Here is a 15,891-nt window from a genome sequence, read left to right on the forward strand (position 1 = left end):
TGCTGATTTCTCCTCTTCTCCACAGAGTCTACATTCGTCAGTCTGGCTAAGGCCCATTCCAAGACTATTCCAAGCGCTTACCACCAAGAAATTCCTTGATTTTTGGAAAAAGACGAAAGTCTGATGGTGCTAAGTCAGGGCTGTATAATGGATGATCCAGTAATTCCCAACAAAACTTGCCCAGCTGCGTCTGCGTTCTTACTTCGACATGAGGCCGAGCATTGTCATGAAGCAGAATGACACCACTATAAAGCAGGCCTCGCCAGCAGTTTTAAGCACGGCGAAAGTACGAGTATGTCTAAGCTTTAATAACGTTTCACAGTATCTCTCTGATTTATTGTCATTTCTTGCGGCATAAAGTTTATCAACAGTATTTTTTTTTTCTCTCCCTAAAAACTGTGGCCATAATTTTCCTTGAAGGTTTCTTGCTTGAATTTCCGTAGCTTAGTCGGGGAATTTGAGTGATGCCACTCACTGGATTGATGTTTCGTCCCTGGAGTGTAGTACGCAACCCACATCTCATCACCATTCATAATGAGACTTAAGAAGTCATCACCACCCTTGTGACAGCGTTCCAAAAAGGATAAAGAATGTGCCATAAACTTTGATTTATGTTCTTCTGTTAACATTTCTTCCACACACTTTTTTGTAGCAAAGTTTATCAATAATAAAGTACAGATCTTGAAACGTGGAAATTTCTGACGAAATTCGTCAATAGTGAAGTGCTTGTTTTGGCAAATTTCTTCATCAACTTTTTGTGTTCAAGTCTTCACTCATGACAGTAGACCGTTCAGGTCGTTCTCCATCATGAACATCTACCTTTCCTTCATTAAAAAGCCTACACTATTTTCACACATTTCCATCGTTCATTACACCCTCACCATAAACTTTAATAAGCCACGAGTGAATTTCAGCATAACAAACTTTTTTTGCATTTAAAAACCAAATTAGTAATCGCATCTCACAATCGGTGGGATTAATGATTGACAAGGCAACAAACATAGAAATATAACCATACAACCAACACTGGCAGAGACATGAAAAATAAGGGCAGCATAGAGGGGAACTGGCCAAGATCTTGAACGGGCGTCACATAACAGGATGTGCTGAGACAATGCGCAATCGGTTCTTACTTTAAAAATGACTCGTATATATATCCTTCTGGCACGTACAAATCTTTATCTTTGTGACATTGCAGGGTCCATCGTGATCCAGCTATTCTGGATCCCGTAACATGGATTTAACTTGTTTTGAACCAAAAATCAATGGATATAAATTGATTTGTATTGACATTGGATTTAATTTTGAACAAAACAAATCTTGAAAACCTTATATTATTCAGGTGGATATACAAAGTGTATAAACACTAAAAAAATGTTTCTGTATTTATTCGAATTGTGTAAAAATGACATGTTTTGCATCCTCCTCACCCTTCAAATATTCATACAATAAGGGTCACATTTTACAATTTCCATATCACCCACCTCCTGCTCAATAACTGGTTAAACACACATAGAAACAGAAATGTTAGTAAAATTATCAGAATGGTTGACTTATTCTTGTTGAACCTCAAGACCAAAACAATAAAAAGCTACCATACTCTGAAAGCTAATTTTGTAAAAAAAATCATGTTGTGATTCCTAGGATTCTTAGTAATTATCTTTTATAGAAATAAATAAGATATCTTATTAAATAGTGAAAAAAGGCCGTCAAATCAAATACATAAGTATTTGGCACGGCAGCAGCCATGTAGGCTATCATGTACTTGAGATCATTATCCTTGAACTGTAATACTGTTTGGTATTTAGATATGAATGTCAGGTCACATGAAAGCTATGCTCAAAGTCTTAGCCACACAAAAGCGTACATGATGAAAAAACATTTGATATAGAGACACAAGTAACATCTGCAACTGATCTCAATAAATAAGAATTAATTGTAAATTTAATACACGAAACATCCAATAGTCATGATGTTCTCATCATATACCTGCATTAATGTGACAGCAATTAACACAAAAGCTGTGAGGGTAAGACCGACTGCCCGCAGGTAAACGCCGTACACTCTCCAAGCTACACTGCCCGTCTCCCGCCCCTCCCCACCCAGCAAACTGTCCTGCTCCACTCGTTCATTGAGAGGGGCTGCTGACTTGGGGCGAGGGAGTGAAGGTTCCTCCAGCTGACTGCTAGTCAGGATCTCCTCGTAGTCCGGCAACACTTCCCCGGGTGGACCTAACACCAGAAAATAACTAAATAAATTCATTATTTTTGATTGAAACTTAAAAATTAAAAGTAAACGTATGTGAAAAAAATTTAAAAACACAATCGTATGCAATACATGAGCTGAGTATAAACATCCCTACTGTAAGCAGCTATTTATTGTCATCTGGGTTAAACAGAAAATGAGATAAACACACCTTATATTGAGTTAAAAGCAAGCCTAGTAAATTGAACTTTTCTGAGTTTTGTTTTTCTAAATGTCTTTACACTCCATTGAAATTAAAAAATCACAATAGTTATTCACAATCATAAAAATATCAAGGATCTGCACATTTTTCAATAGTAAACAAAAGACTATGCATAGAAGAGTACAATACACATGCCACATGATGCAATGACTATGATACCAACAAATATTTTTTTTAATTGGTTGCATGTGTGTTTTTTCAACGAGTTTAAGTCAAACAAATTAGTCGTACAAAAATGGATGTTAATGGGCAACAAAAACTAAGTCCGATTGTCACTAAGTGATGATTTGTCAGTAGCAGGCATATAAGTAGTTGGGATTGAGAAGGAAATGCCCTAGATCAGTGAGCAACAAAAATTAAGTATGATTGTCACTCAGCGATGACTGCTACTAGCAGGCATAAGTAGTTAGGATTGAGAAGGAAATGCCCTAGATCAGTGAGCAATAAAAATTAAGTATGATTGTCACTCAGCGATGACTGCTACTAGCAGGCATAAGTAGTTAGGATTGAGAAGGAAATGCCCTAGATCAGTGAGCAACAAAAATTAAGTATGATTGTCACTCAGTGATGACTGCTACTAGCAGGCATAAGTAGTTGGGATTGAGAAGGAAATGCCCTAGATCAGTGAGCAACAAAAATTAAGTATGATTGTCACTCAGTGATGACTGCTACTAGCAGGCATAAGTAGTTGGGATTGAGAAGGAAATGCCCTAGATCAGTGAGCAACAAAAATTAAGTATGATTGTCACTCAGCGATGACTGCTACTAGCAGGCATAAGTAGTTGGGATTGAGAAGGAAATGCCCTAGATCAGTGAGCAACAAAAATGAACTGGATACAACCTTCTTAGCAAATATATGAAGAAGATAGAAATGAGCTGAACTATGATTGTGGTTCAAAGAGAGTTACATGTCTGTCTTTCTTTATAAATACTTAGGAGCTTTTCCAATGAGCCACAGAAGATCAGACAACGATAGGTCGCAAATTAAATTGTGCTGTATAAGTCTCAGACTTGATAGGTGACATAAACTTGAAAAAGATGTTTCAAGTTTCAGATTAAGAGTAGAACCCAACCCTAAACGAAAATATCAACTACTGATAAAATTATTTAAAGTAAAAAAAGCAAGCACACTGAAGTTGTGATATATCTCGTCAGCGCTCTCAGAAATACAGATAATGTTTTTAAGTGTAGCACTGAGTTACCTTGTCGTATAACAGTGCCATGGTCCATGTGCACTACCGTGTCAGCCTGCAACAGGAACTGGGTCTGGTGTGTACACAATATTCTAGTCTTGTCCTTCAGCAGCCCGTGTATACAGTGACGCAGGATGTGTCTGGCTACCTGTACGTCTACCGCTGACAGAACATCGTCCAACAGGTACACACTGCGATCCTACACAACATAATAGAAAACACTTGTTTGTTGGGATCATATCACGTATTTTATCTAAGGGAGTTGCAAATGTTCAAAACTATCTTTATTTTAATTGAAATTATTGCTGTTGTTCTCTTAGGACAAGAAGCTTATAAATTGCACTTAGTCCTATAAGGCCTTCTTTTTGTAACAGTAGACGTATTTTAGCAAATAATTATTGATAATTTAAACTCGAACTTTTCTTTTCGCAAACACCAATTGTGTTACCACATCATATTTTGTATTAACATCTTATTCACTGTTCAGATAAGGGAATGTTTAAGGTTATACAAAGATTGGTTACCTGATAGACTGCACGAGCTAGAGCGACTCGAGCTCTCTGACCACCACTCAGCGTAGCCCCGCCCTCCCCCACTCCTGTCAAGTCTCCCCCTGGTAGTCCTTCTATGTCTCTCGTTAGGGCACATGCCTCTAAAACAGCTCTACGAAACAAAGGACAATGATGTGTTAGTAGTTGCTCAAACATAAATTAAGCCAACTTACTATTTATTACTACTGGTTAAGTATCTTTTTATTATTGTTATCTATTGATTATAAATTATATTATATGTTATCTAGTTAATATTTGTTTTAGTATTTCCATCATTTAGTTAGTAGTTATCATTTATTTATCTTTGTTGTTATTCTTGTCACATAATTGTTTCTTATTACTCCATAATTTATTTTACATTCTGCTATTTTTTTTATAATATACAATTTTTTATCTTATATTTATATTATGTACATGTATTTTTTTACTTTTTTGGTTTGGCTGGCCAAGTACTGCCGTTGTTTCAAATTGTTATAAATATGTTGTTGTGATATTAACATGTGTTGTGACTTTAAATATCTTGTTATTAGAACATGTGAAGTTTGTTGCCAATTATATTGTTCTTATCTACCACGTTTATAAAAAGGGTTTTCCGTCAAATAAATAAAATAGAGTACAAACCTTCTTAAAAAATACAAACAGTCCAGGAGCCAAGAGTTATTTTTGCACACAATCCAGTTTTTTTGGCGGAGATAAAAATGCAAACCACAATCCAATCAGAGTCAGCTAAAGCTACAGCTACTGCACCATTTACAGTACCAGTCGACTACTTCGAGTTCTGTTACAATCTCGATCATTGCATAGCAATTTCCATCACTCACATGACATATAAATATAACATTCTACACAATTTTGTGGGGGATAGTTGGGTTTGAAATGAAAGAAAGAAACCACATAACCAAATCAAACCGTCCTATGCACACACAAATATTTAGACGATCCATCAGTTTACGATTACTGCCTAATTCTTCTACTACAAGTACTTAAGAATTGCAGAGCAGCAAAAGTGTCTAAATTTATTATTAGACTACACTACATGATAAATTTAGGAAAAACCACCCCAAAAATTTGGTGGTTTCATCTACAAAGTAACAAAAAGAAACAATGATAAATTATTATTACTTAATCCCACTTACTTGTATTTGGTCCCATCAAAAGGCTTTCCGAAGAGAATGTTGTCCCTAACGGTGCCTCTTTGTAGCCAAGGAGTCTGGGAAACATAGGCGAACCCTGCACAGATTATTGGAATCGGTTATTCACAACCCATCAAAATTGTCTGGGTGTATAAGAACACTGTATTATAGCTTCTTAAATTATAAAATGTTTTAAATAAGACTGTTAAAACTCTAATACATGATGATACTGCAAAGTTTTGAAATTAGTGCTGAACTGACTGGAGCTTACATAGAATGCTGGATGAACATCACTCCACTTGTTCTTTGTCCAATGCAGTAAAGAGTGGGATTGAGTAAATCTTTGTAGTCCATATTAACACAGGGTGTAATTGAAATAGAAAAACTTCAGGTGGTTGTTTCTGGTGTCAAAACAAACCAAAATGTGCCTATTTGTCCTAAAATGCACAGTTTTCCATCTGTCTGTCTGTTTTTTTGTCAGAAACTTGGAAAGATTTGCAAATACAGTGCTACTAGGTTAAGAAAAATGCCACAACTTTTTTATCTCTTGAGCGATTTTAATAAATGATGTACCGTTTGTTTTAGAATAAAATTTATAACATTTTTTATCCTAGTACATTTATTATACAGGAAATAGTTTTTAAGAAATTCATTATCAAAGATTTTAACAAGCCTCCGTTTTGAATTTTGATGACTAAAAATTTCTAATTTTTTTAATGGATAATCTTTACTAGAGCCAGCATATGTTGAAAATTTTAACACATTCGAGTCTACGCTCGAGCCAGACTCGAGCGCCATTGTTTAAACCCCCGGCCGGCGCTCGAGCGTGACTCGAGTACAGCTTTGCTGATTGATATACGGAGTTGCTCGAGTGATATTCGAGTGCCGTCTGCTGCATTAGAAAGCCAGCTTTGATGGTTAGTTCAGAAAAATTCCGCTAGGCGCTACTACGTCATACCCGCTTAGGGCTTTTGTTTATCCACTGACGTGGCCTGGTGCGTCGTCAGTCTGTCTACGACAACAATAGTTTTTTTAGCATTTGAAATTTTTTTGGCAGTTAAAATTATTTGTAAATATGTATATAGTAAATGCCTTTAAAAAAATTGAAATTACTTGTTTTATTTATTCAAAAGTTAGTTTTCAAGTAACAAGACATGCGGGAGTTTTTATTTTTCTTCAAAAAAGATAAGTTTTGAAATTTTTTTAAAAATTAATTAGATTTTATAGGAATACAGTTTTGCATATCAGTTTAAAGAGGAAAGATAGAACTTTCAAGAAAATATCATATCATATACATAATATTTAACAGTTTTCTAAAAAAAAAATCTGAAAACCAATTAATTTATGCAGACCAGGCTATAAAAACAGCAAATAGCAAGCCAGACTCCAATGTGTTAACTTTCTACATTTAATGGTTTAGAAAAAATTTTAATTTAAAAAAAACACAGACGGACAGACGGAAAACAATGCATTTTTGGACATACATTTATAGGAACTTTTTGGTTTGTTTTAACCCCAGGAACAACCTCCTGAAGTTTGCTTTTGTATTTCAGTTACACCCTGTATATAACTAAAAACATTTTTTTAATTATAGAAATATTATGAATAGTACAAATCACATTTGAATTTGAGTTTTGTTAGTTACTTATAAGAAGATACATACCAGGTTTGATATTGGGAACACCTACAAAGCCAGAAACTTTATTCATCTCAGCCAGTAGAGCCGCCAAGAGTGACGACTTGCCGCACCCAACCGCACCAAACACTCCGATGAACTGGCCCTACAACACCAACACGATCATGCTTATTGTAAAATATCTTTTTACCCAAATGCTTGAAAAAAAATACAAAACTGCCATGAATTTTATGTGTACCTGTATGATTTTAGTAAATGAACGTGGGTTAAATTCATAAGGGTTAGACATTTCACGTATCATAGTTCTCTTGCAATGACATGTGTACCAAGTCTATGCAAAACCATTACAATAGTTTTTGCAATAAAGCAAAATAAATTTACAGCAATTCATAAAAATGAGTTTTGTTGATATAAACATATTAAATTTATAGCTCATGTTGTAATTCATTGTTATTTATTAATATTGTTTTTATTGCTGTTAAATGTTCAGAGATTTATTGCTTATATTTAACTATTAATACAATGCTGTTTGTTGATGGGCAATGTTTAATTCATTGTTATCCAGTTATAGTTATATAGTTTACTACCTATTTGTACTCTGGATAATGTATGTATAATCCCCATAATGTTATATAAAATGACAATATTAAAAATTTGGAGTTATAGAAGCACCACAGCCACACAAAGAGCAACATTTAATTAAAAAAATAAACTAAACTAAGCAAAGCAAACAATGTATAAAACTGTAATGAAATTTTGAATCAAAATAACGCAAATTAGGCGTTTGAGAGTACCGATGGCCGAGCGGTCTAAGACGTCGGACTTTGAGTCTGAGTTAGAGATAGCGCAGGTTCGAATCCTGTCTGTGACCCTTCACTTTTTATCAGTACCATTGACCTTGTACTGTATCGACTCTCCCCCTTATTCTGTTTGATAAGATCCTCACACAGGCCAGTGGCCCATGAGGGCGGGCAGAATAAGGCTTAAAAGGGGATCGGCTTCTCCTTTATAAAAAAAAATTGTGCTTTTTTTAAGTTTCATGATGGACCTCAGAAATAAGTTATGTTGACTTGGTGGGCCCATGATTCTGTAAAATTTGTGTTAAAAATAAATAAATAGATGATAAATTCAAAACTTAAAATCTGAAATAAAGAGTTTACTGGATATTTCCACTTTTAAAAACACACTACTCTCCTAGTCTCATGTAAAACCACAAATAATATGGTTTACAAGCTTTTTGGCTTTAAAACATTACCTATTCAAGACATTGAAATACCCAAGCATACTTGCTAAAAAAGTACTAAAATACTTTTTAGTGCTGAACATAAAATTAATGGTGAGTGTGATGTTTGAATGACATCGGTATAACCTTGTTACTGGCAAAGATCAACAATCTCTAAGTGAATGTCACTAATCAATAATCAAATCGTCAATGTCAAGTGACGGAATCTAAGAGTTTCATGTGAAGTCCAAACTATTGGGCTGCTTGAATCCAATTTCTTTGTCATATTTCATAATTTCACTTTAGTAGAATGTATTCATTCTCTAAAAATGCAATACATATTTACATTTAATTCATTTTACAAAAAAAATTTAACACTAAAACTTAACTGTGTATTGTTATTGTAGGCTACATAAGTCCTACTTAAGAAAAAATTAAATTAAATTTATCAACATCACACAATGACAGTTTACTTTAATAGTTTTAAAACAAAATTACAAAAATTGTATTAATATTTTTGAGATAATAATAGGGTCTACAAGGCTAAGCTTTTTTGGAGATTTCATTATTATATTATGAAAAAGATATACAAGATTCCAGCTTCAGAATAACGGAAAACTAAAATTCAACTTCTTGCTCAAAAAACCTAAACAAAACAAATCAGCATCAATTTCATATGCTTAAATTGTGCCCATATAATGTAAAATAAAATAACTGCAGTATGTTGAGTAAAAGTGTTCCAATACTTTGTTATTACATTTTACACATAAAAATAAGCAAAAAAGTTCATATGAACGTATGTCCTAAAACCTTTAGTTTTCAGTCTATCTGTCTGTATGTGTTTTTTCATTTAAAAAACTATATATTTGAACCAGTTAAGATAAAAATATTAAACTTGAGAATTGTATTAACCTTTGGTAGACCTTTCTGAAAATAACAATTAACAAAATCCTTTTACCTGTTTCAAAATGGAGAATGTTAGTAGGTTTTGAGTTATTTTGATGGAATAATTTAAACATCCGCCATTTTGAAATGGGTAAAAGGATTTTGTTAATATGTTATTTTCAAAAAGGTCTATCAAAGTTTAATACAATTCTCAAGCTTCATAACTTTATCATAACTGGTTCAAAAGATACAATTGTTTTGATAAAAAACACATACAGACAGATAGACGGAAAACTAAAGGTTTCAGGGCATACCTTCATATGAGCTTTTTCACTCATTTTTATGTGTAGAACAAAACCCCAAAGTATCAAAACATTTTTAATGAACACCCTGTACACCGTGTCCCAAAAAAAACTGAACAACTTTATTAGATTGTAATTATTTTAATAACACACATATAAAAGAATTTTTTGATTTAAAGTAACACGCATAATCTTAAGTTATTTTGGGTACAACCTTTATTTGTGAACCTCAACATGGTTTCCATTGTTGGCAAAAAGATAGTCGATTCGGCTATCTAACTCTGCCCACACTCGATGACGCATTTCCTCATTAATTTTGGAAAAGGCCGTGATAATCCTTAGTCTCAATTCTTGAATGTTTAACACTTTAGACTTGAAAACCTGGTCTTTTACAAATCCCCAGACAAAAAAATCACATGGTGTTATGTCTGGGGACCGTGGGGGCCAGGCTATGGAACCACCGCGCCCAATCCACCGACGAGGGAAAGTGTCATCAAGTGATTCTCTTACAAATAAGTTCCAGTGCGGAGGGGCACCATCTTGTTGAAAAAAAACGTTGGGCTGTAGGTCTTCTAGCTGTGGGTAAGCGTAGTTTTCTAGCATGTCTAGATAAATGTTACCATTAATTGTTTTTTCATTGAAGAAAAACGGGCCAATAAGTCTGTCATAGGAAATAGCACACCACACATTTAACTTGGGACTGTCTCGAACATGTTCCCGAACTTGATATGGTCTTTCTGTACCCCAAATACGCACGTTATGTTTATTCACTTTTCCACATACATGGAACGTGGCCTCATCAGAAAACACTACCTTCTTTAGAAAGTTCTCATCAGCAGTTAAACGATCAAGCACAGTAACTGCAAAGTGTTTACGTTTAAGTTTGTCATCTGGAGTAATTTGCTGCAAAATTTGCAGCTTATAAGGTTTCATTTTCAAATTTTTCTTTAAAATTCTTTGAACACTGGATTTTGATAAATTTAACTCACGTGCTGCAGTGCGAATAGATTTTTGAGGACTCCGTAGAAATGTTTGTTGCACGTTCTCAATAGCTTCATTTGGCAGTTTAGGCCTACCATTGTTTTTTGAATGTTTTATGCTGCCAGTTAACATGAACTTATCATACCAGGCTCGAATGCTGTTCCTTGATGGTGGATGGCGACCATAGCGTGTTCTAAACCTTCTTTGCACTACAATATCTGATTTGGTTTCAATGTACCACTCAACACACTGCGCTTTCTCCTGTGCATTCATAGTGACTGCTTTATTGTAGGTTATGTTTTGGGGTTAAGCAGTTTGAGCAAACAACAATGAAACAGCTGATCTTTACAACTAACATTAAAAAAAACTTTATAAACTCTACCTTCATGTGGTCATGCTTATAATAATCTAAATTTAACTTTGCGGATTTTATTAGGCTTTAAAGTTGTTCAGTTTTTTTTGGGACGCACTGTATATGTATTCACCTATAATAATAAAATAAGATTACCACAGTCATTGCAGGTATAAGAATACAAGAAATTACACAATTAATTAACAATAACTTGCTGCAATATAAATATATATCATTATACTACTTCCAGAAAGTATGACTTAAAGTGAGTCCTACCTTGAGAGCCATTAAGTTGATGCCGTCCAGACTGTACTGGCCTGGTCCCCAGGAGAAGTGTCCCTCTCTCACTGCTACAGCTCCCTCAGCTGGCTCCACGCTGGGCAGAGGACTGTAGTACTGGCCGATGTCCAGATCATCTATCTGGCATACAACTGTGTCATTCTCATATCACATAATAGGGAGTTACAGGTATTTACTTATTTTAGCTAAGTCCACATAAATCTGAGTTATAATTGACAAGTGTTACTTTACGGACATATTCTTGTTTTAATTCAATTATTAATAATAATAACTTAAAAATATAGCATGATTTTTACAATTTATGTGCAACATTTCCATAACTTAAATCTGCCTCCGACTTCAGGTAGAAAACCTTAAACATAACACTGGACAAGAAACAGGTTACAACAACAAACAATGAAGTTAACAGAGAAGTTGTAATAACATTAAGATAATAAAAAAATCACAAAGCTATCACTACCTTGAGTACGTTCTTCACAATCACGCACAAACCAGGCCAATTGATATTGCTCACATAAGAATGGAAAACGTAACACCCAGAGGATGCAGGATGTTTCTTGTGTAGGTATATTGTAAAACCTGTCCAGAGTAGACCGGACATCATTAAGGCCAAATATATAATTATATACGAAGAACATAAATTATTCGTAACAAATTCACTAACCTCATGAAATTTCATAAATTTATAATAGAGGAAATTTAAAACTTTAAAACTAAATTAACCCACTGTATATTTGTTTAGTTTTTGTGGTTATGTCTGTAAAAAACCGTATAGATACAAATTTAAATTGAAAATGAAGGGGAAATGAGCATATTGAGAAGTGCTATACTGGTAAAAATTTTAAGAACAATAAATACCTCAAGCAGTCTCTGTACACGTTTCATTGAGACCCAGGCTTCTGTAAGTCCATTTAGCACCCAGGGGAACGCGTTCAGAGGGGAAATGAGCATGTTGAGAAGAGCTATGCTGGTAAAAACCTGAAACATTTTAGTGTAATAAATCAATAATACATATATTTGCACCAGAAAATGTTTTACGATTTCAGTGTGATATACTTGTCATTATTTCTTTCATTTAGTTCTAACTAACTAACATAATATGCTATGTTTAAACAATAGCTGAAGAATATTTATTAGGTTACAAAATAAATATAATCAAAAAGTCTATCACCTTATTCAAATACCATTTTATATCATTTATACCCAATTTAATACAAAAAATTAATGATTTTTTACACATAGAATTTACTCAAATTTAAATATCACTATTCAAATAAAACATCATACTATTTCAAAAAAACTCACTCTGAAAATAAAGAAAGGGGTTTTCCAAAAGCTATTCAAATAACAGTTTCTTGAATTTATTTTCATGATAAATTCAAGAAACATTGAATTGTAGAATAAACATTGAACACAATGTTTATTCTACAGTATATTTTAATATTATGTAACTGATTCTGGTAATCTTATTTTTTTAATCTATTTTAATAGACATGTAGTAAATTGTTTGATTGTTTCCTGTATCTGTATTTTTATTGTTTGTTCATTATTGGTTGTTGTTATATTTGGTTAATTCTATATTATGTATAGTTAATTTCTTATGTATAGTTATATTCTTCTTAATTTATAGTCTTTATTTATTTATTACAATATTAACTTTTTCGTGTTTGATATGTGGTAGAAGAAACTAAATTTGTCGTCCCACAATATATTATTGGTACTGTATCTGTTTTGGCATCAATCAATTTATATCAGTTGCTGGGATCCATTATAATATTTTAAACATTATTTAATTTTTCTTAAAGTATTTAAACTCAATTCATTATTTTTTTAGATTTCGGTCTATTAGGTTTTAATAATTTATTACATGGTTATATTTTGACATGGTATGTTGACATTTTTTAGTATTTTGACGTTATTAATCCGAGAGCTAATTTACATTTTATAAGGACACAGTCTGGTTTTTTCTTGGAATCGAGAAAGAATTTTTCCATGAAAAAGAAATTTATCATCAGCTGCACTGGTTTTGGTGGAGGTTGAAATCATAAAAAATATGAAACGATAATTTTTTGTCAGATCATACTTTTAATAGTTTGACACGCTTAAATGAATCGTCAGACACATAAATAAGTGTTTAACCAGTGTCAGGCAATTATATACAAACCCTTGAATTGGTGACTCAGTCTCTTAATCTAATTGTCTGACGATGATATATTCAATATTTATGCGTCTGATAATGAAGCTAGGAAACACATAACCTGAAAAAATATCATTTTATATTTTAACCCTTTCAATATCCTCTCATTTCGACCTCTACCAAAATTATCGCAGCTGTTGATCAAACTATTTCCAAGGAAAGACTCCTCTATCGTTTTCAAGAAAAATCAATTTGAGTCCTTGTACAGCGTAAATTGGCTCTTGGCTACAAAACTATAATTATAGTAAAATAATTGTATGCCATGACAATAAAGATATTATTATTTGTTTGATCTTATGAAGAGAGGGAGTGTCTCATTAGTAATTTTTTGGTGGAATAAGAAAAGGCTCCATGGAGAGTAACCATACTATGACATCCTCAATCAAAGTTTAAATTACAAAATAGAAACGAATGAGGATATAAACAATTTTTAGACCAAAAATATGACATTTCAACAGTGGAGTAATGATTAAAAAACCAAAGTTGTATTTCAATATAAAAAGTTATTTATTGAAATAAAATGTTCAATTTGTACCCAAAAACTGAGAATTACTTCAATTTGGGAATCACTTAAATGTATAAAATGATATATTTAACAACCTTCACTGCAAAACAGTCACGAACCAACTTTAGGATAGCCGGAATAGTCTCAAATTTTGATCACTTCAATGAATCTCCTAAACTACTTTTTTTATTCAACAGTCGTACTTAATCATAATCATCATACTTAAAGTAAGACAATAAAGTGATGGTAAATTTAAATTACTTGATCAAATTAAAGGCTAGCAAGATTTAAGCACAAACATTATTGGATTGGTTATCCAGTATAATGGTTGCGTAAAGCATCTTTAATTCATCCCAAAATATTTATTCATGAACTGTATAAATGTACGAGGGGTATCCAAAAAGTAAGTTTCCCTGTTCTGTAAAAAGACGCGTACGTAACACAGCGTGCAGCTGTGGGCGGGGATATGTAGCGCGGTTCGGTTGGCAACAGGTGCGCCGGTCACTGGCCCATTGTCACGCTTCTCAGTCAGTTGCTGCCCAAACATCGTGGAGACTCCACTGCGTTCTGCCGCCAGTTGCGAAGTCCGTAGTGTTATTCGTTTCTTGACCGCCAAAAACGAAACTGCCGTTGAAATTCATCGTCAGTTGTGTCAAGTGTATGGTGAAATGAAATGAAAATTCCTTTATTTCAACAGGCAAAGTTAGGGCCTCATGGCCCTTTCTTACACTTAACCTGAACATGGTGAACATGTTATGTCCGTTCAGATGGTCCGTCGTTGGCGTGCAATGTTTTTGGAAGGAAGAGAAAAATGTTCATGACGATGAGCGTAGTGGCCGACCGACCAATTCTCGGCAACCTGACGTCATTAATGCTGTACGAGCAGTTATTGACAATGATAAGCGAGTGACTCTCGATGAAATTATGGATAAACTGCCGTCAAGTGTTGAAGTTAGCCGGTCATCTGTGCACAATATCATGACAGAAGATCTTCAGCTTGCAAAAGTGTGTGCAAGATGGGTGCCTCGCTTATTGAGCAATGCCCATAAACAACAACGAATGGCTGCTGCCCAGTCTTTCTTGCGATTGTTTGACGATGAAGATGAAAACCTTTTCAGTAGAATAGTCACTGGTGATGAAACATGGATTCACCACTCAACTCCAGAGACCAAACGCCAGAGTATGGTGTGGCAAAAAAAGGAGAGGCAGCTCCTCAAAAAGCCAAAGTTTTTGAGTCGGCAGGAAAGGTAATGGCTACAGTTTTTTGGGACTGCCGTGGAGTGTTATTGATTGACTATCTTCCTCGTGGCGAAACCATAAATGCAGAAAGGTATTGTGAAGTTCTCACCAGACTTCGGCGGGCAATACAGAATAAACGGCGCGGACTTTTGTCGTGCACCGTTTTGCTTATTCAAGATAACGCCCGACCACACGCTGCTCGTGCAACAATGGAACTTTTGAGGAAATTTGAGTGGGATGTTTTTGGTCATTCTCCATACTCACCAGATCTTGCGCCTAGCGATTTTCATCTGTTTCCGGAGCTGAAAAGACACCTTGGCGGTCGGCGATTTGCCAACAGCGATGACCTTCAAAATGAGGTGGATACTTGGCTTAAAAATTTGGCGGGTGAATTTTGTGATGCTGGAATAAAAAAACTACTTCCTAGATACCAAGAGTGCTTAGAAAGGGATGGTAACTATGTAGAAAAAATAAGGTATGATGTAAAAAGTTGAATAAATGTGTTTCAGTTATTTTTTGAGTCTTTTTAACTTTTTCATAATTAATGGAAACTTACTTTTTGGATACCCCTCGTATAATGTACTTACCGTAGCGGCAGTGAGCCTATTGCCCATGAGAGTGTAGGTGGAGAATGTCAGGATGGATATGATCACCGGAGTGGTTGCCCAGAAGTACACACAGAGGGCGTCCAGATACTTCCGTCCCTTTAGGTACCTCAACTCTCGGGACCTAATGTCTGGTGTGAAAGTGAAATTGACACAGTTACAAAACAATTCACAGTTGTATACATCTACATGTTATAAACAATTAAATGAGAGGACCAACATTTCTAACTTATCTTGATCTTACTTTTTCTAAAATAGAAAAATGTACAAGTACTCAAATAATTATGAGTTGTCCGATCAATAATTCTAGTTCTAGATAAGTG

General features: G+C 34.3%; 1 protein-coding gene across 1 annotated transcript in view; it reads right to left on the reverse strand.

Moving 5' to 3' along the window:
* The window catches only part of LOC124356618 (ATP-binding cassette sub-family C member 10), a 56,940-nt gene that overhangs the window by 15,846 nt on the left and 25,203 nt on the right, over positions 1-15,891 (reverse strand). The window contains 8 exon segments of the mRNA XM_046807723.1: positions 1,990-2,231; positions 3,670-3,859; positions 4,185-4,323; positions 5,348-5,441; positions 7,008-7,125; positions 10,999-11,142; positions 11,881-12,000; positions 15,551-15,699. Coding sequence (XP_046663679.1) covers positions 1,990-2,231; positions 3,670-3,859; positions 4,185-4,323; positions 5,348-5,441; positions 7,008-7,125; positions 10,999-11,142; positions 11,881-12,000; positions 15,551-15,699 — 1,196 coding nt within the window.

Source organism: Homalodisca vitripennis, chromosome 3 (assembly GCF_021130785.1).
Source record: "Homalodisca vitripennis isolate AUS2020 chromosome 3, UT_GWSS_2.1, whole genome shotgun sequence".
Classification (NCBI taxonomy): Eukaryota; Metazoa; Arthropoda; class Insecta; order Hemiptera; family Cicadellidae; genus Homalodisca; species Homalodisca vitripennis.